Source organism: Podarcis gaigeae, assembly GCF_964106915.1.
Source record: "Podarcis gaigeae genome assembly, chromosome: 3".
Lineage (NCBI taxonomy): Eukaryota > Metazoa > Chordata > Lepidosauria > Squamata > Lacertidae > Podarcis > Podarcis gaigeae.
The window spans coordinates 60,417,853-60,441,954 of NC_139680.1; the positions used below are offsets into that span (position 1 = coordinate 60,417,853).

A 24,102-nucleotide genomic window follows, 5' to 3' on the forward strand; every position below is an offset into this window, starting at 1 on the left:
TGGAGATTGTGCAATAAAATTCACTTCACAGTTTTGTGAGAAGTTACAGATTATCATGTGTCCCCCCCACCTGCCCTGACTATGCACCCCATGTGAAGTTACCCCTTTTGGTGAGCAGGCTTGTGGAGGTGAATGAGAGCTTTCCATCATACCCCTTCCAACATTTCATATAGGAAAACATAGACACTCTTGTGTTCTTGGATGGTCCATTTTTTTTACACTAAGTTTCACTGGCTGAGATTTACGCCTCTGGCACACACATAACTTACACAGAGGTGTGTGTGTGTGTGTGTGTGTGTGTGTGTGTGTGTGTATGCATTCACTCCCACATAAATTGAAGCAAGGGTAGCCAACAACAACCTTTGTCATTCCTGATCATGGGTCATGTTGACTGGGGCTGATGGTATCTAACAATCAAAGAGAGAGGCAAAAGGGGGCTATTTTTCCCTCAGGGAGAGGCAGTGGAAAGAGGGACTGTTAGGGGATTATGACATTGGACTGCCACTGGTTTCCCACTCAGGCACCGATCAAGTTCACACCTACTTAACTTCAAATAGACTCTGGCACTGAGTATTCACATTCACTGAGTTCAAAGCAGAAATCAGTTGGGCCAAATCTTTTCATGAATTCTCATGGATTTTCATTTGCATAGTCATCTCCATTCTACATCTTTGAGCCAACTTGGTATATTCATTGTTCTGATTAACTAGTTTCATAGCCCATTTGAAAACAGGCATTTTCTCATTTTCTTCTGGGGACCCCTGGGGGCTTCTTCTCAGAAGAGGCAAAATATCACTGACAGAGCTGAATGAAGTCAATTCTCATTGTCTTTACAAAACAAGCTTGGAATTTGCATTTTGCCTTTTCCCAGGGCAACTTTCTAATATTGCCGAATTGAATGCCCTAAGTCTGCACTCCATTCCATCAGGCGCTTCTCTTCTTTAAATAGGTCCTGACATTTGCACTAGTATCCTAATTCAGTTCTTGCTCAGAAATTGAGTCAAAACATATCATCTTGGCTCCTTTTAAAGCCCAGTAAACTCCCACAAAAGTCCATTGATGGGCAGAATGCAAGAATGAAAAAGAAGGTGGCACGTAGCATGGCTTTTACCAGTTACAGCCCATCAGATGTTTCCTGTTGTGAACGACACTGATTACTGTCTCTTTAAATCATAAAGGAAACAGTTTATACAAGATTGGAAACCAGACAAAGCAAAGCATTAAAGTGTACTTTACAAGGGAAGGCTTTGGCAGGGGTGTCATTGACGATGCAGAACAAAATTATAGGGCAAGCAAAGCTGCCTTTGGTAATAGATTTGTAAAATAACCAAGCTTGGGATTTCACCCTCACCCCTTGTGTATCCAAAGTCCTGGGGTAAAATCATAAAAAAGCTCAACAACTACAATCCTAAAGGAAAAAGGGTCAACAACTTTGGTCAGCCCTCATGCATGTTCATTTCATCAAATCTGGCCCTCTTTGAAAAAAGTTTGGGCACCCCTGGCTACTGCATTTGGTATTCACTCATGCAGATGTCAAGTCCTTTCAACCAGTGTCTAGATGCTGATTTTTCCAATGCTTCGTCTAACCACAAAATGGGGACTAAAATATGTTATGCATGAAGTGGGATGGATGAATCTCACCGTTTTGGCTTATCTCTGTTTCTCATTTTTCCAAGTTCTGTTTGCCATATCTCCATGTCAGTTTGCACCTTTAAAATACACACACACACACAATGAGTCCTCGTGAAAATTTCGCAGCATTTCGGTGTGAACTTACCCTAATGTGCATGTGTTTGTATGCAATTTCGCCAAATACACACATTTTGCAAAGCATTATTCTCTTACATAATGCATTTTGTATGCTATTTTCAATAATGTATACATTTCACACACTTTACCTTAGCACCTGCATTTTTGTACACATTACTTAGCTGGAGAATTGTGTTGCAAAATCTGAAGAAGTGCGAATTTCAAAGGTTGGCTGTGTTCCAGTTCAAGTCTTGCATCAGAAAGTGTGAATTTGCCTTTAAATGGGAAGCAAATTAGGTAGATTTGCCTTTAAATGGGAAGCAAATTAAATCCCCCCCCCCCTTCCATACCTACACATGAGATATCAAGACATCACCTTCCTTGCTTGTTAGCTGTAAGTCTCTCAGGATGAAGCGGCCAGGAGCAAATGTATTAATTGCACATTATAGACATAACAGACAACACAAAAACATATATATCAGGTTTGTGAAGATAAACATTTCCAACTCATGCCGATTTCAAAATGATGTGCATTTTAACGTTGGTTCTAGATTGGGGGAGGAGAGGGCAGGGGGTGATCATTGGACAATAGTCTCTCAATGAACCCCCTCCTTTTATGAGCCCACTTTCCTCGTTGACATTGTCACTACTGCTCATTCACTCTCTCCCTCTGGGAATCTATACCACTTCTTAGATGGGGAGGATGTGGTGGAAGTCACTGCTTGTATGAATAGGCAGCTACACCAAAGAGGAGGAAGCGCAGGGTCAGTGAGCCCTGGGGGTCAGCACTGGGATCCCAGTTTTGCTGACCCCTGGAACCAGCTCTGGGGTGCCGGATTGCTGTGGTGCTTCCTGCTGTCTTGTCCTGTCTGGTTCTTTCTGCTGTACATCCAAATACTTGCTCAACCTAGAATAAAATAAAATAAAACATAGACTTTAGAATAAAATAAAATAAAAAATAGACTTTTTGCAATATGGAAAATTATGGGGAAATGCACTGGAAAATGTGGCACAGTACTTGCTCGATGCAATGTCGTCTAACTTCCCTTCAGACAAATGAATGTTGAAATGCTCAATAAACTCCCAACATTGTCTAACCTCTCTGCAAACAAATCAGGATAAATACTTAATCAGAAGGTCATCTGGAAACAGCCAGGGGATAAGTTTTACTCAGAAAAGTCCCATTGAAATTAATGGACCTAACTTAGTGGTTCTACTTTGAGTAAAACGTAGTTGAATGCCACCTTTAATCTGAAGGAAGAAGAAGAAGAAGAAGAAGAAGAAGAAGAAGAAGAAGAAGAAGAAGAAGAAGAAGAAGAAGTAGTAGTAGTAGTAGTGGTGGAAGTGTACTCTGCCCAGCTGACTGGGTTGTCCCAGACACCGGGGTGGCTTCCAACATATATAACATTTATAAAACCGTAATAAAACATAATGCATTAAAAGCTGGTCAAGGAAGCTGGTTTCATAAAGGCTGTCTTCCTACCACTCCAAGAAGATGGACTGCAAAACAGTATCTCTTCCCCTGTTTATAGAAAGTACATCCTCCTATAACAATATTATATGACTGCTTCAGGATGTATATTCATCCTCACTACAATTAAATATATTTCCCCCTTTTTAAGATAAGGAAACTGAGCAGCTGATATATTTCCTGATACGTTATGTGTGAGAGAGAAGGATTGTGAACTTACATCTCACTTCCATTCTCCTCCCCTGTCCACCCCCCTTGACTGTCTCCTCCTTGCTTCCTCTTTCCTTGTTTCTCTTCTATAGAGACTGTCTGCTTCATATTCTCTTATCGGGGTGACATTCATTTATGTAACCTCTAACACTCTTGATTACTACAATGAGAGACTGCCACCAGTGATTAACGTCACTCTGAGTGGTGCGTACTTCAAAGAGCACCAGGCTTGCTAAGTGTGTCTTACAGTGCGCCCAAAATGTGGGAAAGAGCACTATCTCCCATCTCCACCAGAAACAGTCTCTGCGCATCTGCCTAGTAGATCTGGAGTGGTATTGCAGTTGTGCTTATGGAAATGACTTAGCGATCTGTCATTGAAAAGCAAGGTGTGCCTTGGCTCAGTGCGTTATCTGGACATATATCATACTTCAAGTCATTTATAAGGCTGTCATGGGACAAAAGTTTCAGCATCAGTAGAAATGGTAGCCAGAAGGTGAAATAAAAACATTTTGCATTGAAAGCAGGGGTGGCCCGGGCACAGGGGACAAATGAAGCCCTCCAGGAGTTTCTCTCCAGCTCTCTGGACTCTCCTTGGGCCATTCCCTCTCATCAAATTCTCATCACATTTGCAGATGGCACCAAACTGGGAGGGGTAACCAATGCCGCAGAAGGCAGAGTCAGGATTCAAGATGACCTTAATAAATGAGAGAACTGGGCCAAAACTAACAAAATGGATTTCAATAGGTCCAAATGTAAGGTTCTATACTTAGGCAGGAAGAACCAGTTGCACAGATATAAGATCAGGGGCAACTGGCTTGCCACTAGTACATGTGAATAGGATCTAGGTGCCTTAGTAGACCACTAGCTTAACATGACAAAACAAACACACTTTGAGACGAATCTTAATCAAGGCAGAGTAGGGCAGAGAGCAACTCATTCCCCTCTGCATCTGCATATGCACACTAACTGCTACGAGCAGCAGGGCTTTTTGTTATTACTCTATGTATCCCTTGATTTAGACAATTCATATATATTAGTATAATTCATATATAAACTGGGTACAGGTAATATATATTACTCCTTCATAGTCCATTTTCTGCTACATGTTTTCTGTTGTTGGTCAAGAGACAATGTAGTGTGTCCCCAGGTTGAAGTCAAAGGTCTGCATTAGTAGCACCAAAGTGACGTCCCTGGGGCACAAGCCTGGGAAGTGTGTATGGAGGTCCTGGGTTGTCCAGACGAAAAGACAACCCCCCAGGCTCACCGACATGGTCCAAAGGAAATCAGAGCAAAAGGTTTGGCCCCAGTTTGGCTAGTGGGAAGTAAAAAATACCAACAGAAAACGAACTATTATGATATCACTAGTGTCATTAAAGAACAGCAACACAAAAATTTCATCATTATACACTGTCAGCATGACAGAAAAGGGGAATAGCAACTCAGTGAGGTGAAAAGATCTTAAAGAATACCCTGCAAAGAGATTCTTGCTTGAAACTTCAAAAATAAAAATGAATGTTTTGTAGCATCCTAAAGCATAGTTAACAAGGCACGCGATCCTGCCTGTCCATGTTATTCTGTTATTGGTTCCAATGGGAAATTTCCTCTCAATACAAATTTCAGAAAAGTGATTTTCCTCAGGATCTCCCTCTTCCTCAGTAAATCCCCCTTCCAGGTTTCCTCTGATCCTGATAGTTATCAGTCTACCCAGCTGGTGCCGGCCCTTGGTCCAGCTCCGAGGGCCTTCTGGTGGTTCCCTCACTGCGAGAAGCGAAGTTACAGGGAACCAGGCAGAGGGCCTTCTCGGTAATGTCACCCGCCCTGTGGAACACCCTCCTGTCAGATGTCAAAGAAATAAACAACTATATGACATTTAGAAGACATCTGAAGGCAGCCCTGTTTAGGGAAGTTTTTAATGAAAGATGGTTTAATGTATTTTTAATCTTTTGTTGGAAGCCTCCTTGGGTGACTGGGGAGACCCAGACAGATGGGCGGGGTAGAAATGATAAATTATTATTATTATTATTATTATTATTATTATTATTATTATTATTATTAACATTTTTAGAAAACCCTCAGGTTAAACACCAAATATCAAGTGTTGTTTGACTCTTAAACTGACTGGAAACCAGGATTAGAGACCACCAAGCTTTGTTTCCACAGAACTGGTAGCCATTCTTACACTTGTCAGTATAAGGGCAATACCATATGTGAGCTAGAAATACAATGATACTGAGCCATGGCAAGTGTGATTGGTGAGTTACTAGCTCCCGTACCATGCTACATTTGCAAATGAAGATCACCAAATAGCTCGTGTCAGAAAAGCATGAATGTGAAGTTTGACTCAGACAAGTGGTTTTCTGTCAAACTTCATTTCCTTGCATCAAGAATGGCAGCGGGTTTCCAGGCAGAGTACACATGATAAATATGACTCTGTTGTCTCTGTCCTGAAGAAAGTCATGCTGACCTACCACTTTCACAAGGGATTGACTGTAAAATCCTCGCTCATCCCTATAGTGAATCTGAGTTAATCGCTGAACATTGCACAATTCAACTTCTCCCTGCTAGCCAAGAGCTTTCCTCTTAATCTGGGTCATGTTTAGCCCGATTATGAGCCTTGCTGATAGAATAGTCTGCCTTTAGGATTATAGATCAGGAACTGCTCAAATGATTTCAGTCAACATATGCCTTTAATTCACATTTTAGTCCTTTCATAACACACACACACACACACTCCTACCCGTTCTCTCACACTCTATTCTTCCTTTGGTTTGTGTTTTCACTACAAGATAATTATTACTTTCTTGTGTACAGAAGAGTCATTAAATTTCGGTTATGGTTTTTAAACAAAACATTTAACGTTGGTTCTTAGTTGTGAACGCAACTTCTTCATTTTATATTTGTTACACAATAATTATATGACTGTTATGGTGTGATCCCTCCCAGGGCTTCTTTTTGCAGCCGGAACTCGCTGGAACTCAGTTCCAGCACCTCTCAGGTGGGCGCCATTGCCGTTATAAGAGAACAAGGGAGGCGTTCATGGCAAGCTCCGGCACCTCTTTTCTAGAAAAATAGCGCTGAACCCTCCTACTTCATAAATAAAATGAGGACAGAATTGGAGAAGAACAGTGCCACAATCATGATAAAGATGTGAGCAAAGGGTATTAGCTGCACTTCAACTACCCAAATTGGTTAATATGCAGGGCACCAGCCTCTTTCTCTCCCAGCTTCCAGAGACATGTTCGTCTGTGTCTGTGTGAAGCAGGGGCTGGGAATCTTTTTGAGCTTGACAGATGCATTTCCTCATGGCTAGCCTTCTGGAAGCCACATGCCACTGGTGGGCAGGGCCAATGCAAAAGTGGGGGGGCCACTCAGGCGTATCCAGACTCCCCCCCTCACCCCCAGCAATCTGGCTTGGGAACAGCCTCCTACTGAAGCCAGTGGGAGGCATTTGCCCAGACCAATTGCTGTGAAGAGGTTCTACAACCCTTAGGAAGGCATTGCTTCTGTAGACAGATTTCTGGGATAAAGTTTAGTTCAGACCCCTCCCCCTGAAAAATTTCCTGCAACCTTGCATGGAAAGGACAATACCACCTGCTGCCTTCTTCTGTCAGAAAGCATGGGAAGCACTGCACCTGGTGAAATTCTTGGTTCTGTGCAACTCTTAAAGGAACAGCAGCTTCCTCAAGGGCCTTCTCTTTACCAGCTGGGCTGGACAACCATGGCTCCCCAAAGCTAGCAAGCCTTTTCTGCACCTGTGTTGCCAGCAGCAGGGAAGAGACCGCAGGTGCAACCAGCACAGCAATAAGAAGGAACACGCCTCTTTCTCTCTTTGAAAGCTTCCTTGGGCACCTCGGTGTGGTAGGAAGAAAAAAGCAGGTATGTTTTCCTTTTAAGATAGAAAGACATTGACAACAAAGTTGCTGCTGCTTTTATTTTGATTGTATGTTTTGTGGTTTTATATTGTGATTTTATTTTGTGAACTGCCCTGAGACCTGCGGGTATAGAGCCGTATATAAATTGAATGAATGAATGAGAAGGCCCATAGCTCAGCTGCAGGCCATTTACAAGATGCAGTGGAGGACTGGGGGATGCAGCAAAGAAAAGGGAGAACTGTGCTACATTCGTGGAAGGAAAGTTGGGGTCCATGTACAATTACTTTAATGTCTTTCATTAATTTGCCATGACAGACGGCCAGCCATGACTCTTTCCAGCTATTGCCTGCAATTCTGTGCACACTAGTCACAGGGTTGCATCCCCTGCTATCGGTTAATGCCATTCCATGTATTAATAACCAGCCAGTTAGAATCCTGATCCCAGGGAGCTGCATTCCTTCCTACCACCTTGGAGTGGCAGTGGTAATTTGTATTACATCACACAGTCATGTAATAATAAACTACTGAGCTAACGTAGTAAGCTGGAAGTTCAGTGGTGTTGCCTTACCTGGGAGTGGCTGTTCATGTTAGTACTTGCAACTCTGACCTTTCAGCTTCTACTCTAATGGTTGGGGTATGAAACTAAGACCATCACTAGCATGATGTTGAGGCCCAAATTCCCCACTATAAATGCACTCAGTGCCTTTATATTATAATAGGGGCTGCACCCCTGCTCACGCCCCACGCTAACCCTCCCTGCCACTCGTCCCATAGTAACCCCCTTCCCACCCCATGCAACCATTTTTTACCTTCCCAACTCCATTCATGAAGCCACTTTTCTATTCTGCAACCCCATTTTCACCTTCACTCCCATGTCCATGCCTCCTCCTTCCCCTCCCCTCCTTCTGTGCAACCCTTCCTGGCACACAAACCGCCCCAACGCTAACATACCCTCCAACATTTCTCCGATGAAAATAGGGACATCCTAAGGAAAAGCAGGACATTCTGGGATCAAATCAGAAATAGGGACAGCTTCTCTAAATCAGGGACGTCTCTGGAAAATAGGGACACTTGGAGGGTCTGTAATTATACATTATTTAGGGCAGGTAAAGGGGGGACGCAGGTGGTGCTGTGGGTTAAAGCCTCAGCGCCTAGGACTTGCCGATCGAAAGGTCGGCGGTTCGAATCCCTGCGGCGGGGTGCGCTCCCGCTGCTCGGTCCCAGCGCCTGCTAACCTCCGGATGCAAGTAAATAAATAGGGACCGCTTACCAGTGGGAAGGTAAACGGCGTTTCCGTGTGCGGCTCTGGCTTGCCAGAGCAGCGATGTCACGCTGGCCACGTGACCCGGAACTGTCTCCGGACAGCGCTGGCCCCTGGCCTCTTAAGTGAGATGGGCGCACAACCCCAGAGTCTGTCAAGACTGGCCCGTACGGGCAGGGGTACCTTTACCTTTAGGGCAGGTAAAAAGAGATGCCTGTCACCGATGAACACATCCACTCTTTGCAAAACAGTATGGGGGAGTTGTTGTCTTGAGAACGTTGACCAAAAAATTCTACTGCTGAAACTGGAGGGCAATAGTGAGGATCCCAACAGAACTCAACAATATTATGTGATATTTCGATCACGTATGTAACAGCAGTGCATGAGAGAACGGAGCGGCAGTGGTGTACTATGGGTGCCAGTACTGCATCCGCGGGGAAGGTGATGGGGAGATGTGGGGGCAAGGTTAGGGGAACTCTAGGTTGGGTGCAAGCAGCGGGTGCATGTATCTGCAAGGCCACTGCCATCAACCTGGAACTCCCTTGACCTTGTGATCACTTTGCCCTGTCCCATCCCTATTGTGGCAAGCAGTACTGCTGCTGGGAGGGTGCCACTGTCCTTGCACACACACATGTGCCACTGCTTCATGTATGTGGGCAATTATTATTTTTTTAAAAAAAGGTTTTATACTTGTGTTTTTCAAAATGTAGCAAATTAACCATATAATAAACAGAGTACAAATTAGTTTGGAGTACAAACGTAAACAGAAGTGCAAAAAGTAACTGTGCTGTCTTGATTTAATATGCATTATACTCAATAATATGGAAATAGAAATATCTAAGACTAAACCTCTGTGTCTAGTATGTGAACAATTATGAAACCAAAAGTTTGTCCAAATCTAGAAAATTTAAAAGTTTCCTGTTACTCCTAATTTAGTACCAGAAACACCACTGGTTTAAAAGGGTTCCTGTCAATATGGATTTTGAAGATGTGATGACAAACCATGGTTGCTTATGACAAGAATGAGAAGTGGCAAGCTACAGGCTTGTACAGTCCTCCCTCCACCATTCCCCTGCACATGAAGGAAGGAGATTTTTCATTTCATCTGAACTTGGCAAACTGTGGTTTGTGCAAACCACCATTTGCCCTCAAATGATGTAGTGTAGTGCAACAGAAATTTGAATGGGCAAGAAGTTGGGCTGCTTGACTGTTCAAGCTGAGAGGTCAAAAGACCCATTGTGGGGTAACTCCTTGACTTGAAAAGTTGAGCATGTGAATGAATTTATGAAGCAGGCAAGTCAGTGGCCTGCTCAACCATCTCTGATCTATATTATGCAATTATTTCTTCACTAATTAATGATGAACCAACAGGAGTCCATAGGATTCAGACATTTTTGAATCTATAAATTATCTGTGAGGGCTGAGGGGAAATGCCACCAAAATGTTTGTTCTGATCTATGCTTGAATTTGTAGTATGAACAATGCCTTTGCAGCAGCAGTTTGATATCTGTTGATTAGCGCCACATTTATTTCCCCTAAGCTAAGATGTACCCTTATTTCTTTCTGCCTCAAATCTCACATGTTACTCTCTTACAAGTTACAGTAGACAATATGCTTTTATCTGGTATATCTACTTAGAAATGTAACCATCCGTTCTAAATACTCAAAATTGTTCTGGAAACTTTTACATAAAAACTTTTACATAAAAGATTTAACCTTTTAGTGTTCCCCTTGGGAGATTACATGAAACAAGCTTTTACTGAACCTGTGAGACATTTCATAAAGGATTTTTAAAGCAACCCAGTTGTGCTTTATGATTTTAAGGAAATTTGTCTTGCCACTCCACCCCTCCAGCATAACTGGAGCAGTTCACAGCATTCTTTTAACATTCACATTTGCTTTTAAAAAGATGTATCAGAGATAATTCTCTGCTTACAAATTATGACATGTCTATGCATGACTATTTATTACAGCTCAAACATGGTGTTGATTCACCTGGCTTGTACCACATTTGTATCAATGTGACTTCTAAATACTTTAAATCAGTGCTGTATTATAAGCAAAGGATTTGTTGAATCACCACCTTCCCTTTAGCACTGCCAAGGACTTTCCTTCATTGCCACAATCATATCTACTAATCAAACAAACAAACAAACAAACAAACAAAACGTATCACAGGAACTCACACAATTTCCAGTTGCACTTATGCACTGAGTTTAAGCTTTAAACCTTCTAGATTTTTGCAAAGATCTAGCATCCAAGCTATAAAAGCAACTGTTGTTTGCTTAAATATCATGTTGCATTCTGATTACAATTAGATTGCAGAGACACCATCAGCTGGGCCTTTGTACAAGTTTAGTGTCACAAGTCTCATGGAGATGTCTTAGAGAGGCTGGTCAGATCAGCATGAACAGTGGGAGAAGCCTGAGGAGCTGGAAGCCAATTATTCCAGGGAGGGATCCAGCAGGCTGAAATGGGCCATGAGAGACATCAGAGTTTCCTGGGGAGAACCTGGGGAGTCTGATCCCAGTGAGGGACCTAGTAGACTGTCCCCCAAGCAGCCCATGCCAGCCCAGCCCACAGCCCCTGCACTGCTGGAGCATCCTTCCCTCCAGTTCCTACTGGTGAGCCTCTGCCTCTGGTGGAGCATCAGATGACAGGTTGCCTAGAACATGGAATTGCCAGCACTGGCATGAATGGACAGTTCAGATCCAACCCACCACAAGGAGTTCCCGTTTGCTTGCCCAGTCCAAAGACATGCCTCACTTGCCACACGAAACTCTTGCCCACCCCATTACTTTACAACAGGGATCCCTGGTATGTGTCAATGACTGGATCAGTATTTTAGCTTAAGCAGCCAACATATTGCACCTGTTGTGCCTTTAACATGTGCCTTGCTCATGAACCATACTGATTTGAGCATGGAAGTTTTTGACAGAAACCATAATCTGAGTTTGAATTCTTTACCCAGAGAGAGCCAGGACATCTCGCTCTTAGTGCATTTTCCACATCTGAAGGAGGAGGAGGATCGTATGGTTGTGAGTGCCCCCCCTTCAGTTTGCAGGCCCAGGAACTGCTCTGATGGACCACTGAGTCTTCTTACTCAATCTCTCCCCCTTCTCCCTCCATTTCCTCATTCTCCCATGTGAACGCCAAGTTAAAGAGTGTCAGTATATGGTCTGCTTCTTTGTTCTTTGCCACTGAATACAGTGGCTAGCCCCCCAACACACACACACGCACCATGGTGGCTAGAAAGTGGAAGGCAACCTTCATCTACGGTTGACCTTCACCGCCTACAGCTTTTCTGTGGCTTGGAATCAAGTTTACTCAGAAAAATGGAGTGCTGCCTAGGGGCTTTGAATATGGACATTGTGTAAGTTTCCATGTTATGAAGTTGATAAGTAAAACTTAAGGAACAGTTATTTTTGTCAAATCCTTGGAAATAAAAACAAATAAATCTGATATCAACAAATACCAGAAACATTAAAGCATGGGAAATCTGGTCCAGAGTAGTAACAAACATGAAAATACAGTGACAATTCAGATCCAAATCCTCCTTCAGTTCTTCCTCATAGATCTTGGATATATGTTATATATAACAACAGAACACAGAAGGAGAACAGATTCATTTGAAAGCCCTTGCCTTGATGAGCTTGTTTGTGCCTTTTCCTCCTTTCATATGCCCCAGGTGAATGAAGAAGGAAGCAGTGATTGCAGTCTTAGTATACACCTTCTCACAAAGTCATTGATCAGGTATACCCACTGCTGGGACTACCCTCATCTGTTTTCAAGTGGACACACTCATGGGCGTAGCCGGGGGGGCAAGGGGGCAGTAGAATAGAAAAACAATAGAAATATGTAGGTAACTGACCAGTTACATTGGTTCTGCCCCCCCCCCCAAAGTCCTGCCCCCCACCCAACAAAAATCCTGCCTACGCCCATGTACACTCTGCAGGGTAATGCATCAATCTGCATTGAGCTTTTACTTTTGTCATGAAACCAGTTTCTCAAGAAGCACTTTTCGGGGCAAAACACCAACAAAATAATCTAGACACTGTGTGGACTATGTAAAAAAAACCCTCCAAATACCCAGTCTCCATTGATTCCAGAATAAAATGTGCGCACATAGCCCAAAGCTCCTTTTTTATTTAGATTCTTTACATCAAACCCCTGCAACGTGCAGTCTTGCGTCCTAACACAAATCTATATGTGAAGCCTCTTTATTTTGCTGGCATTCATCAGCTCGCTCTGGCAGCAAAACTGACTGCAAAAACATTTCTAAGTGAGATCTTGATTCTTTTCTTTTCCTCTTTTTTAAAAAAAGAATAATCTGTTGGCGGGGGTAGGATTGGGGGGGGACACCTCCAGCTCTGGTTTCTTTCTAGAGTAGGGTGGTAGCCTGCCCGAAATCACTGCCACATTCTTCCCATAGTAGTCCTTTAAAATTAATAGCACATGCAGAGGAAAAACTAAACCCCTTTGACGTCACTCTTGAAACGAGGAAACATAAACAGAGCAGGCTTCACTCTAGCGAGCTCGCAGGGCGCAAGCTGATTGGCCGGCTCGGCTGTGCCTGTGGCAGTTGACAGCACCTCCCAGCCAGGCACGGCACTGGCCTTCGACTTGCTGCTGCTGCTGAACACTCAGCCACTCAGAGACTGCAGCAAAGCCCCAGCTGAGCGCTCTATCCCAGCACCCGTCTGGCAGCAAAGTGCCGCCGCCGTCTTCTGTGGAGAGCCTCTCTTTCTGCTTCCTTGGCACTCTCCTGTCTCCTTGGTCATTCCACCCACCCCGTTGCACATGTCCATGCGCACCTTCCTCTCTCCTCTCGCGCGTCTCCCTCAATTATTTGCTTCATCCTGAATGCAGTTTCTGGATCCTGCAGCACAAGTCTTCATGAACAAGCTGCGCCGCTTACAGATTTCGCAGCATTCAAAGGTCACAGAACTGCCACTATGGTTAAATGTCTTGTTTAATGGTTGAGGTATGTATATAGCAAATCCTCAGAAACGGCATGATCATGGGTGGGAAGGTTTGTTTTAAAGGTTGCAGGAAGGGGGGGGGAGAGAAAGAGAGATTGCGTTTGCCAAAGTTAGTAGCAGAGGTGATATTTGTGTTTTGAAGAAAACCTTGATGGCTCTCACTAAGAAAACTGCTGCTTGCTTATTTTTTAAATATCCGTGGCTGCATTTTCATCGTTGTTGGTATTGTCCTAAGCCACGGAAACTTGCATGAATTGTAACTGAACTGAGTGCAAAAGATAAAGGAAAGGTTCTGGGACAGTAACACTTAATGACCATTAGGAGAGTGAGAGGCTTTCTTCCCCCTTTAGTTCTTAAGCTTTTCAGTGGCTTGAAAAAGAGAAGCTTTACAGGTAACTGAGGCTGCAATCCTGTACTCATTTACCTGGGAGTAAATCCCACTGAACTCAACGAGTCTTACTTCTGAGTAGACATGAAAATGTCTGCTGTAAATGTGCTGGAACAGATAAGTAGGAATATAGTGTGTTTTTAATGGCGGGAGAAATGAATGGCAATGCAGATAAAAAATATTTCTTAGCAATATATGTTACAGATCTTTATCTTCTGAGTGATTTAGCATGTTACAAATGCTCCTCTGTTTCCTTAACTTCATTGAAGGGTTTGTGCTGAAACTATCAACAAAGAGATAACATATTAACAGCTAGCTGAAGGGCAAAACATGAACAGCATCTTCTCAGGACTGTTTGGTGACATATACGTTCAACTGGTCATCAAACAACAGCTTGTACTCTTAACTTGGAGGGTGGCTGCAGCATTCAAGTGACCTGCTAGTGCTGCAGGGAGCAGGAGCAGTGGTTCAGCTGAACAGAACTCACATTGTTTTCAGGAGAGTGGCTACAACATGCATTTGAGAAAGCTGCTCCCAGAGAGATGTATGTTTAAAATCCTGCCCAAATAGCCCATGATGCACACACACACATATAATGGCAGAAAGGTGTATTGTCTGAAGGCATTGCACAGTTTCATCACTCTGAAAGCTCTGTCGAGCTGTTCGGAAGGAGGGACGTGTTGCATTTTTGAAAATTATTGTTCTTAATTTCAAACTCATTTTACTTTTACGAATTCAGAAACCTTGGATGGGTCACCCTAGAAATATACTTTGAAGGGGTGTTTTTTTTTTGGGGGGGGGGAAACAAGTAACTGCACTTGATTCATAAGTGCCAGCTTAGGAATGGTAAAATATTAGCTCTGAAATGCAGACTATCTGCTATGTGCTGTGAATGGACAATTGCTATCCTGCAGTGCCTGGTGGGAAAAACAAGGACTTTGTGTATTGCAAATGCATAACTGCAGCTCCTCCATTTCCTTTGCTGTATCTTCACTGATGGCTGCAAGAACAAAGAGGCTGCTGTCATTAATAAATTGCTTAATGACACATTTCATCTGCAGAATTAAGGCATCCTTCTTCCCTTTTTGCCTGTCAGCCACAGTCAGTTTTTATCAGCTGAACTGTTATCTTCTCTCGCTTTTCTCTCCAGTCTACAGTAGATCTTATACACTGAAAAATGTTAGCAAGCTCCGGAAATTCAAAAACACTATTTTGAAGAGAATCATTTCAACTGCTATGTATAAATTGTGCATTATTCAATTTAAATGATCACTGTAGCAGGAACAGGAATATGGACAAATCAGAGGGAAGAAGAAAGAAGCCCTCAAACTTTCTGAAGGACACTAGTTTCTGATAGTAATAATAGTGCAATTCTTTACAGGTTACTTTGATGCAAGTCCCACTGTGTTCAGTAGTGCATGCTTCTATGAATGCAAGTATAGGGTTGTACCCTAAACGTCCCTGTTGCAAGTTTAATTGGGGTATGTAACTAATGCGGCACTATACTATATGAGTGCTGAGGATTGTAAATGGGAAGAGAATCCCCCCCCCCCCCGGCATCCAGAAGTCTTGACTGCTGATCAGGAGAGGTTAAGTTCTGTTTAAATCCTTGTGTCCTTGTGAGTTTAATGGGTTTAAATAAGTCACAACAACCAAGGGAGAAGCTAAATGTTACAGAAGATGCAGAGATGCTTGAAAAATCAGTACACCATGTGGTGCGTCTCTCCAATGTTCCACAACATGTTGCAGCACTTACTCAACGGCGTGTTGGCATCCCACTGTGGGTTCCCTTGTTCCCTTCAGTGGAAGCGAGCAACTTAGAATAGGGACAGTTGAAACATATGAGTGGAATGGAAAGACATCATGTTGTGCCCTTGCATCACAAAAAAAGAGATGCTTCACATTTCACAGCACAGGAAGAAGACCTCAGCGCTAGGATACCTTTTTCAGCATCAGCCATTGCCTTTTATAACATGTTGTTCTTACAATTTGTGATTATAATTCCATTGGTTTCAATAGGTTTGGGACCCTGTGTGTGACTTCTATATGGTTAGAGGATCACTCTGCCTCTTCTAAGCATCCATTTTATACAAATGTTTTGCATGCCCTCAGAATGTCTGCAAAGAGACTGTATGCAGTATTCTTGAGCAGAGCAACTTTTTCAGGCTTGATAAAATGTCTTAAGATGCATATTAACTACAGGAACCAGAACAAAATGTTGAAACAAAATGACACTCTGTTGGGACACACTAGCTAGTTTCTGTAAATGTCCTATAAACAACACTGACCAGTCATTTGTTTAAATTTCTGGTCCACTGCATCCCAAATGCTAGGAGCTGATTACAATGTATAATTCAGATGTCAGGTAGACACACAACAATGGTAAAAAAAAAAATCCACCCAAAGAGCAGTATTCAACCAGGTTTCATTCAAGATAGACCTATTGAAATTAATGACCTAACTTAGCAATAACAAACTCTAGCCCAAATAAATATGTTCTGTTGTGCTTGAATAATACCCAGGCCAAATGTTTGCTCAGTTTCCAGAAGAGGGAAGTTCCAAAGGACCTCAAGAAAGAAAACTTAGCATTAGAATGTTAAGACAAGGTAGCCAGTTAAGGGTGGGATTCACCTAACCAGCCCTATCAGCAAAAGCCCTGCACAAGGACTTGTGCAATGGGGACTTCTTCCCTCTTTCCCTATGCCCTCCAAAATTGGCTCTGGGGTTCAGGAGAACACACAAAACAGTGCACAGGCAGGGAGAGGGAAGAACATCTGGCAAGATGCAGTGCGTAGACAGACAAAATTACTGGAAGAGTGTGATGTCGAATTCCATCCTAAATGTCAGAATAAAATGAAATTATTAGAATGATTTGACTCAACCCCTAAGGTGGCTGGTTACTTTGTCCAACAATGTCATAGCCTAAACATATCAGGGACGCAGGTGGCGCTGTGGGTAAAACCTCAGCGCCTAGGGCTTGCCGATCGAAAGGTCGGTGGTTCGAATCCCTGCGGCGGGGTGCGCTCCCGGCGTTCGGTCCCAGCGCCTGCCAACCTAGCAGTTCGAAAGCACCCCTGGGTGCAAGTAGATAAATAGGGACCGCTTACTAGCGGGAAGGTAAACGGCATTTCCGTGTGTGGCTCTGGCTCTGGCTCTGGCCAGAGCAGCGATGTCACGCTGGCCACGTGACCCGGAAGTGTCTCCGGACAGCGCTGGCCCCTGGCCTCTTGAGTGAGATGGGCGCACCAACCCCAGAGTCTGGCAAGACTGGCCCATACGGGCAGGGGTACCTTTACCTTTACCTTTAAACATATCAAAGCTCCATATGAGAATATTAACAGCACCATGTAAGCATTCCATTTTTCTTACGATAGAGTTCATAGAGAATATATTTATCTTTACACAATTCAACCTTTAAGCTTTCCTTACATGTGCTCATTTCAGCCTCAGGGGAGGTTGGCACAGGCTGAAATGCATTATGATAAATGCTAATAACACCTTCAGCTGCAACTTCTGTATGATTTTAGCTTGTTCACATATACCACTACACCACATTGCCTTCAGTCAGGCAGATTTGGGTCAATAGGTGATTGGAATTGATGTGCAAGAAACCCATCTTTAAAACTTCTGTGCTTCCTACCACCAGACATGCCCTACCTAAGGGCAGGGGCAGCTCCTTCAGTCTGAGAACCACATTTTTTTTGTAGGCAACCCTTCCAGGGGCTACATGCCAGTGGTGCCTGAGGCCAGAGGCAAAAAGTGAGTGAGAGTCTTTCCTTTCTACAGTAAACTACATACCAGCAACACAAAATTCACAGGCTGCTACTTCTCTCTCTCCTCCATTTAGGCAAACAATAGGTTTAACATAGTCAAAGAACACATGACTATGTTCTTTGGGTGCAGAGCAGGGCTGGGGAGCAGCTGTAGCTCTTCCAGATTCAACGCACCATTGGAGACTCCTAAGGGCTTGCGGGGGCTGCATTCAGCCCCCATGTCCGAGGTTCCTGACCCCTGCCTGACACACTCCCACAAATGCCTAGGAAATCACAGCAAGCATTGTGTCCTCATGGCCCAGTCATAAACTCATCACCCTCCCTTGATTATCAAGTCTGCAGTTCCTGACCCACGTGAACAGTAAAGCCGATAAAACTGGTGTGTGTAGTTGAATATTTGCCTTAATAAAGATCATGTTTTGCGACCTTAATACATGCTTAAAAAATGAGAACGTTCAGAGCTGCATTACATGTGCAAGGCAGCAGCAAGACAAGATGTGCCAGTCATTCCCGAGTCCTCTGCTGCAGTTTCCTGTAGCAAATGCAGCAGCTGAAAAATGCTTCATATAGTTTTATGGTTGAAAAGCAGTGCTAAGCCTGTTCTGCTTTTATGTCCTGAACCTAGTCAGCAATTGTACTCTGTTAGAGAGTTATTCCCTCTCCTCCCGTTTTTTTCTTCTGAGAGGAACTATCCACGGACATCTATTTTTGCTTAGGAACCACCTGTTAGCCCTGTTCTTGTCTGAACTCATTTTCATCCAGCCTCTTTGTGCATTATTCCTCAGCTGGATCTCTGGTGACCCATGCTTACAATTGATCGATCCTGTTATTACTCACTGATGGATCCTAGCCATATATTCAGTAACTAAACAATGCAGAGACTTTGTTTATAGCTGAAAGTGGTTGGTGCAGCAGCACTGGACGTCTTTAAAATGATGCTCGTCTACTGAGCTCTATTCTCAACTGGCTTGGTACAGATATCCTGCAAAGTTTATCTTACTTGCAAGGTGCCTGTCATCAACTGCTAGAGCAACCTTGTAATCTCCTGCTCCTTTCATCACAGGGAGCGAGCAGCAGATGCCGTTGGATGAGCACCTAAGTGCACTTGTCTGAAGGAAGGCAGATGTAGGCTTAACCAGACTTCCTTTTGTGCCATGTTACAAGGCATAGGTTCACACCTTTTCTGTTTTTGCCCTGGTGCTTTCCCCTGTGAAAACCAATGGGGAGTAAATGGTAATCTGCAGGAAACCTGAGTTGCAGTTTATTCTGATTCAGTGTTAAAGAGCTGAAGAGTGGAGGAAGAGATGGGGCAAATAAAAAAGCACTGGGACAAGGAGCTTGAAAGTGCAGAGCTGGGCCTAGAAAGTACGGGGCAAATCGTAATTGTGGATGAGCTTTAAGTGCAATTGACAGACAGAGCTGGGACTGGCAATACATACTGGGCTGTATCTGACTAGACTCAGCCTTGCATTTTGAAGCATTTTGATTATTCTTTGTGCACCTTCCACCCTCACTTCAGTCAATGCTCATTACTGCCAATTGACAAATTAATGTCACCCGTGCCTAAAATGTCACCACACCTCAGGTGCTTCTAGACAGGGACATAATGTTGCAAGCAGGTCATTGAGATATCAAAAATGGCCCATTGGCAAAAGTCCCCCCCTTTTTTTCCTTATTGGATTTCCTCCTGGATTAAATGGGTGTAGGTGGGATTTTACGGACTGGCATTTTATGAAAACAGAGTTGTCTGTGTGGAGTTCCAGCCTCATATAGCTCTAGCATCTTTGAATCTAATTAGTGCATGAAGGGGTTAAACCTTGGAGTAAGTTGTCCTGCCAGGCTTAGCCTATGTCATCACTTCCCACCTTGAGAGGAAATGGGTCACCAAGCCTCTGTCTGTCTCTTTCTACCCATGTGAACTTCAGTATATAAGAAGCTCTGAGCCTGGCTTTAACCAGCCTCTTTTGTTTCAGACCTGAACAGAGTCTGAAGCTAGTGTTTTTCACTACCAATAGTTTAGAAACCTTTACCTTTTGTAACTAAGCAACATTTTACTGCCTGTGCATCTTTTCTGATTGCTGTATGCAAAAGCACATGAATCCAACGTTGGAAGAGTTTTGTGAGTGAACCATTTTATGACTTACCAAACTTGTGCTCTGCCTCTATGCCAGGGAAGTGTGGTAGCTTGGAAACTGCTTTTAAAGGGGGGCATTTTCGGGACCAGTGCAGGATGAGTCTCCATTACTTGCCTGTCCATATTACCCTGTGACTAAACAGACACAATCCCATAGGTATCCTTCTAGTCTATCCCACTGCCAATTCCTTTGCAATCTCTCCCTCTGTCTTCTAGTGAAATTAATACTTTGTTAGTTTCTATAAAAATTCAGTGTTGCTGTGCTCAGGGGTGCTTGTGCCCATACATGGCCTCTTTTGAGAGGTGGCACCTCCCCCTCCTTTTCTTCAGCTATGGTGGCAGGGAAACGGACTGGATGGGTAAAAATTCCCTAGCGTGAGTGACAAGGTTTTCCCCAAGGTTGTCAGTTACACTGGAGGCAGGGGGAGGATGGTGAAGTGAAGCTTACTGGCAGCCTCGAAACTGATAAGATTTCCCAACAACCTTGTCATCTTCACTGTAGGTGGGGGAGGGAGAAGGGGAGTTGTGGAAGGAATGAGAAGGCTTTCCTCCCACACTTTTATGCCATTAGTGTTAAAATGTAAAAATCTCAGTCCCAGGTGTATGCAACTATGGTGTGTGTGTGTGTGTGTGTGTGTAATGGTGTGTGGAGGACTAAAAAAAGAAAATGACAGAACATTTCTCTTTAAGGTAGTCCTAACACTGGTGTGGGGGAGCTTTGTCCCTCCAGATGTTACTAAACTACAACTCCCATGATCCCTGACCATTGGCCGTGCTTGCTGGAGTTCATGGGAGTTGTAGTTCAGCAATGTCTGACGAGCCAAAGGTTTCCCGTGCCTATTGTAACAGGAAAGGAAAGCTGGAGTGAAATTTCAAATGTAATTCCATCTGCTTGCCTAGCCATCGGTTATGCAAGCACACTGAAAACTGCATTTCTGTGTTTCCCACATCCACACCGACCATGAGAGAGATGCCTCAAAAGTAACTGCAGTGGTGTGTGTGAAACCTGCATGTGCCTTCCTTTCAGTGGACTCTTTAAAGTACAAAGAAAGACAGGAGGAAGAGAACTCAACCTGGCACAGTGGTGGTATGGTTGCCTCCTTTACCCTTGGGCTTCTGAGTCAGGGAGAGGTGTGAGCAATGAATTTGTTCCTATGTTTGTCTCCCTGCTGTAGTTGAAAGTACTTCTGCTCCCTGGTGTCTCTGCTATTGCTTCCCCCAAGTCCAAAGCAAGTCCCAGTAGAGCTTAGGAGCTGTTGCAGAGGGCAGGACCTGAACCAATAGATTCAATTTACAAAAAGGAAGTTCCAACTAAACATTAGGGAGAACTTTCTGACAGTAAGAGCTGTTCACCACCTTGGAAGGTGGTGGACTTTCCTCCTTTCGAGTTTTTAAATGTTGGCATAGCTGTCAACGTTTTCCTTTTTTAAAGGGAAATTCCCTTATTCAGAATAGGATTCCTCACAAGAAAAGGGAAACGTTGACAGCTATGAGTTGGATGGCCATATGTCAGGGATTCTATATCTGTGAATCCTGCATTTAAGAGGGTTGGGCCTTTGGTGTCTCTTCCAACTCGACAGTTCTATGATCCCACCTCTATTAGAGCTCATTCACACCTCCATTTGTCCCGTGGCTTCTAGGCTCAGGCCCAATAGGTTTTTCTTTTGCCCTGCCGCTTTCACAGGAAAACCCATGGTTTATTGATAAATCACAACAAATTTCAATCAGGTTTTCTGCGGATTGATGCTTGTTCTCATTCAGCAGTAAACCACAGGTTTTCCCAGGAAAACAGATGGGACACAAGAAAAACCTCTTGGATCCGTGCCTAGGGACAAGGGAAGAAATGGAAAGACAAAGGGGAGTAGGGATGAGCCCTTAGTTTTCTGAAACAACTCAGCTGTTGCAGGTTTATCTTCATCTTAATTGCTAAGAACATGCTTATTTACATATTTAGCATGATAGGCAAAGCAGTGCAGGGCCAGGCTACAAGCTAGTAGATAGGATTTAAGAACTGGCTGGAATATGCCTTTACCTATTTAGCTGGAGCTTAGATGCCTAAACAGTAGTGTTGATAAGTGGTTTGTAATTTTTTTTTATTTTTTAAATAGAGGTATTGCTAGGACTTAAGAATATTTATTTACAACGTGTGGTTAATATGCTTTTAGGAGTCCTCTTTGCTCTCTAATAAACTCTGGACATTGATATTAATCCCAATGCTACAGCTGCTATATGTAGTAGATTAGTGATTTGGATTTCAGTCCTAGAGATAGAACATCATGTGCCTAAGCATTCTCAACAGATGCCTGACCAAACATTTCTTGAAAGCTGGAATTTGAACAAGGCTTTCAATGGCTACGAGTTATGATATGGCTATGTTCTGCCTTCGCAGTTGGTGGCAGTAATGCTTCTGAATACTAGCTGCTGGAAACTGGTGGATGAGGAGGGGGCATTGTGCTCAGGTCCTCCTTGAGGGTTCCCATGGGTCTACGTTGCCCACTGTGAGAATAGGATTCTGGACTAGATGGGCCATGGGGCCTGATCCAGCAGATTCATCTTATGTTCATCATAGGTTTTCCTATAGCTTTCTCTCCATTATTGACCTTACTAGAAAGAGGGAAAATGGAAGAACAAATCTATGAAAATACAAGGAAAGACATATCAAGGTGTATTGCGCGCTCTCTCTCTCTCTCTCTCTCACACACACACACACACACACACACACACACAATTTTGTGTGAGAACCACTGCTGAAGGACTCTGGGTTTTTTTTAGAAATTCCCATTATGAACTATCTCAGGATATAAACGTTCCATGAGTGTCATGTTTTATTGTATAAACAGTCCTGAGCTGATTAAAACCAACTACTTGAAAAAGTTGCTGCTCTAGGCCAAATCTCACATTATCATTCCATCCTTATTCCCAATGGGAGTTTTGCTTGAACAAGACATCAAGTAAGGATTTAGGATTTATTTTGTCTCCATATCAGTTTGGAATGCAGTTAATCCCCAAGAAAACAGATTTCCAGGTGAAATATTGTTATTATGTTGCATGAAATATTATATTATTTACAGCAGTGATGGGAGTCCTGGTGCCCTCCAGATGTTTTGGACTTCAACTTACATCATCCCTGACCATTGGCTATGCTGAGTGGAGCTGGTGGGAGATGGAATCAAACATCTGAAATGCCACAGGTTTCCTCCCTAGATATTGGCTAAAAGGCAAGCTGAGAACTTTTCAGCCACCCGTCATATAGATCATCCTGTCAACAGATCTGGTACTTTACAGTGAGCACAAGCACAAAAGAAAGACATTAGTGTTGGGTGTGGGAGGTCTCTCTGTTCTGGTGAGCTTGCAATCTAAAATTTGACTGGGTTGAGAGAGAAGATAGGTACCGGTAAGTCAGAATCAAAAAATTATTAGGGGGCCATATGTACAAATGTAGTTATATGTACACAGGTTTGTTCTTTATCATTTATTTACACTATTTTAATCAGCTTCTCAAATGAAAGTAGCCCGAGGTGGTGTGCAAGATTCAAACAAACAAACCAGCAAATAATAAAAGTGCCATTTGCAATGCACATGAATGATCCAGTAAATTAAGTTTTGTCAAAATGTTAATTTGGTTGCAGATTGCAGTGTTGAGTCAGATAAAATCATGATCTAACTTCTTCTTCTTCTTCTTTTAGTTCCCATGCTTTTATAATGGACTGTTAAGGTTACGTTTTCACTAAAAACATGTCAACATGTATTAGTTTTGAACATTTTTTTTTTTTACTAAAGTAAAAATAAGTTAACATTAAAATTTTCCTAGGACTTTTTGCTTTAGTTCTGGAATCTTGTTCTAATGTTCAGAGAACCTCTAAAATTGCAAAGCATATGGTCCATATATTGTATTATTATTATTTATCAGTTTATTTTCCTTCAGAATCGTTTTCTCATTAACCCCTCCCAAGAACCTTTTGATAAAAGTTACTTTTTCCCTATGTCTTTTATAAATGGACATTTATATGGAGTAGCAGGGGCTTGTAATTCAGTGCCTATCCTTATGTTTCAACCATCACATGGGACTTTATAGAAATGCTTCCACATGTTCATGTGTGTGAGCACTTGAACTTAATCATCCTATACCCAAGGACCATGTCATACACGATGCTTTCATGTGCCTATATAGTGCCCATCCCATCTCCATGGTACATGTATATATCCAAACCAAATGTGAGGATTTGGACTGTGATTTGCTGAGAAACCTCATCTATGCATAG

General features: G+C 43.0%; 1 protein-coding gene across 2 annotated transcripts in view; it reads left to right on the plus strand.

The window, feature by feature from the left end:
* The window catches only part of PDE7B (phosphodiesterase 7B), a 157,059-nt gene that overhangs the window by 19,500 nt on the left and 113,457 nt on the right, over nt 1–24,102 (plus strand). Inside the window, exon 1 of one of the 2 annotated variants that reach the window (XM_083731684.1) lies at nt 13,096–13,547. The exons of the other annotated variant lie outside the window; for it this stretch is intronic. Within the exon in view, the coding sequence (XP_083587810.1) occupies nt 13,527–13,547 (21 nt within the window). The 5' untranslated portion in view covers nt 13,096–13,526. Of the gene's footprint in view, nt 1–13,095; nt 13,548–24,102 lie in introns of those variants that run through there. 2 annotated transcript variants of the gene reach the window in all.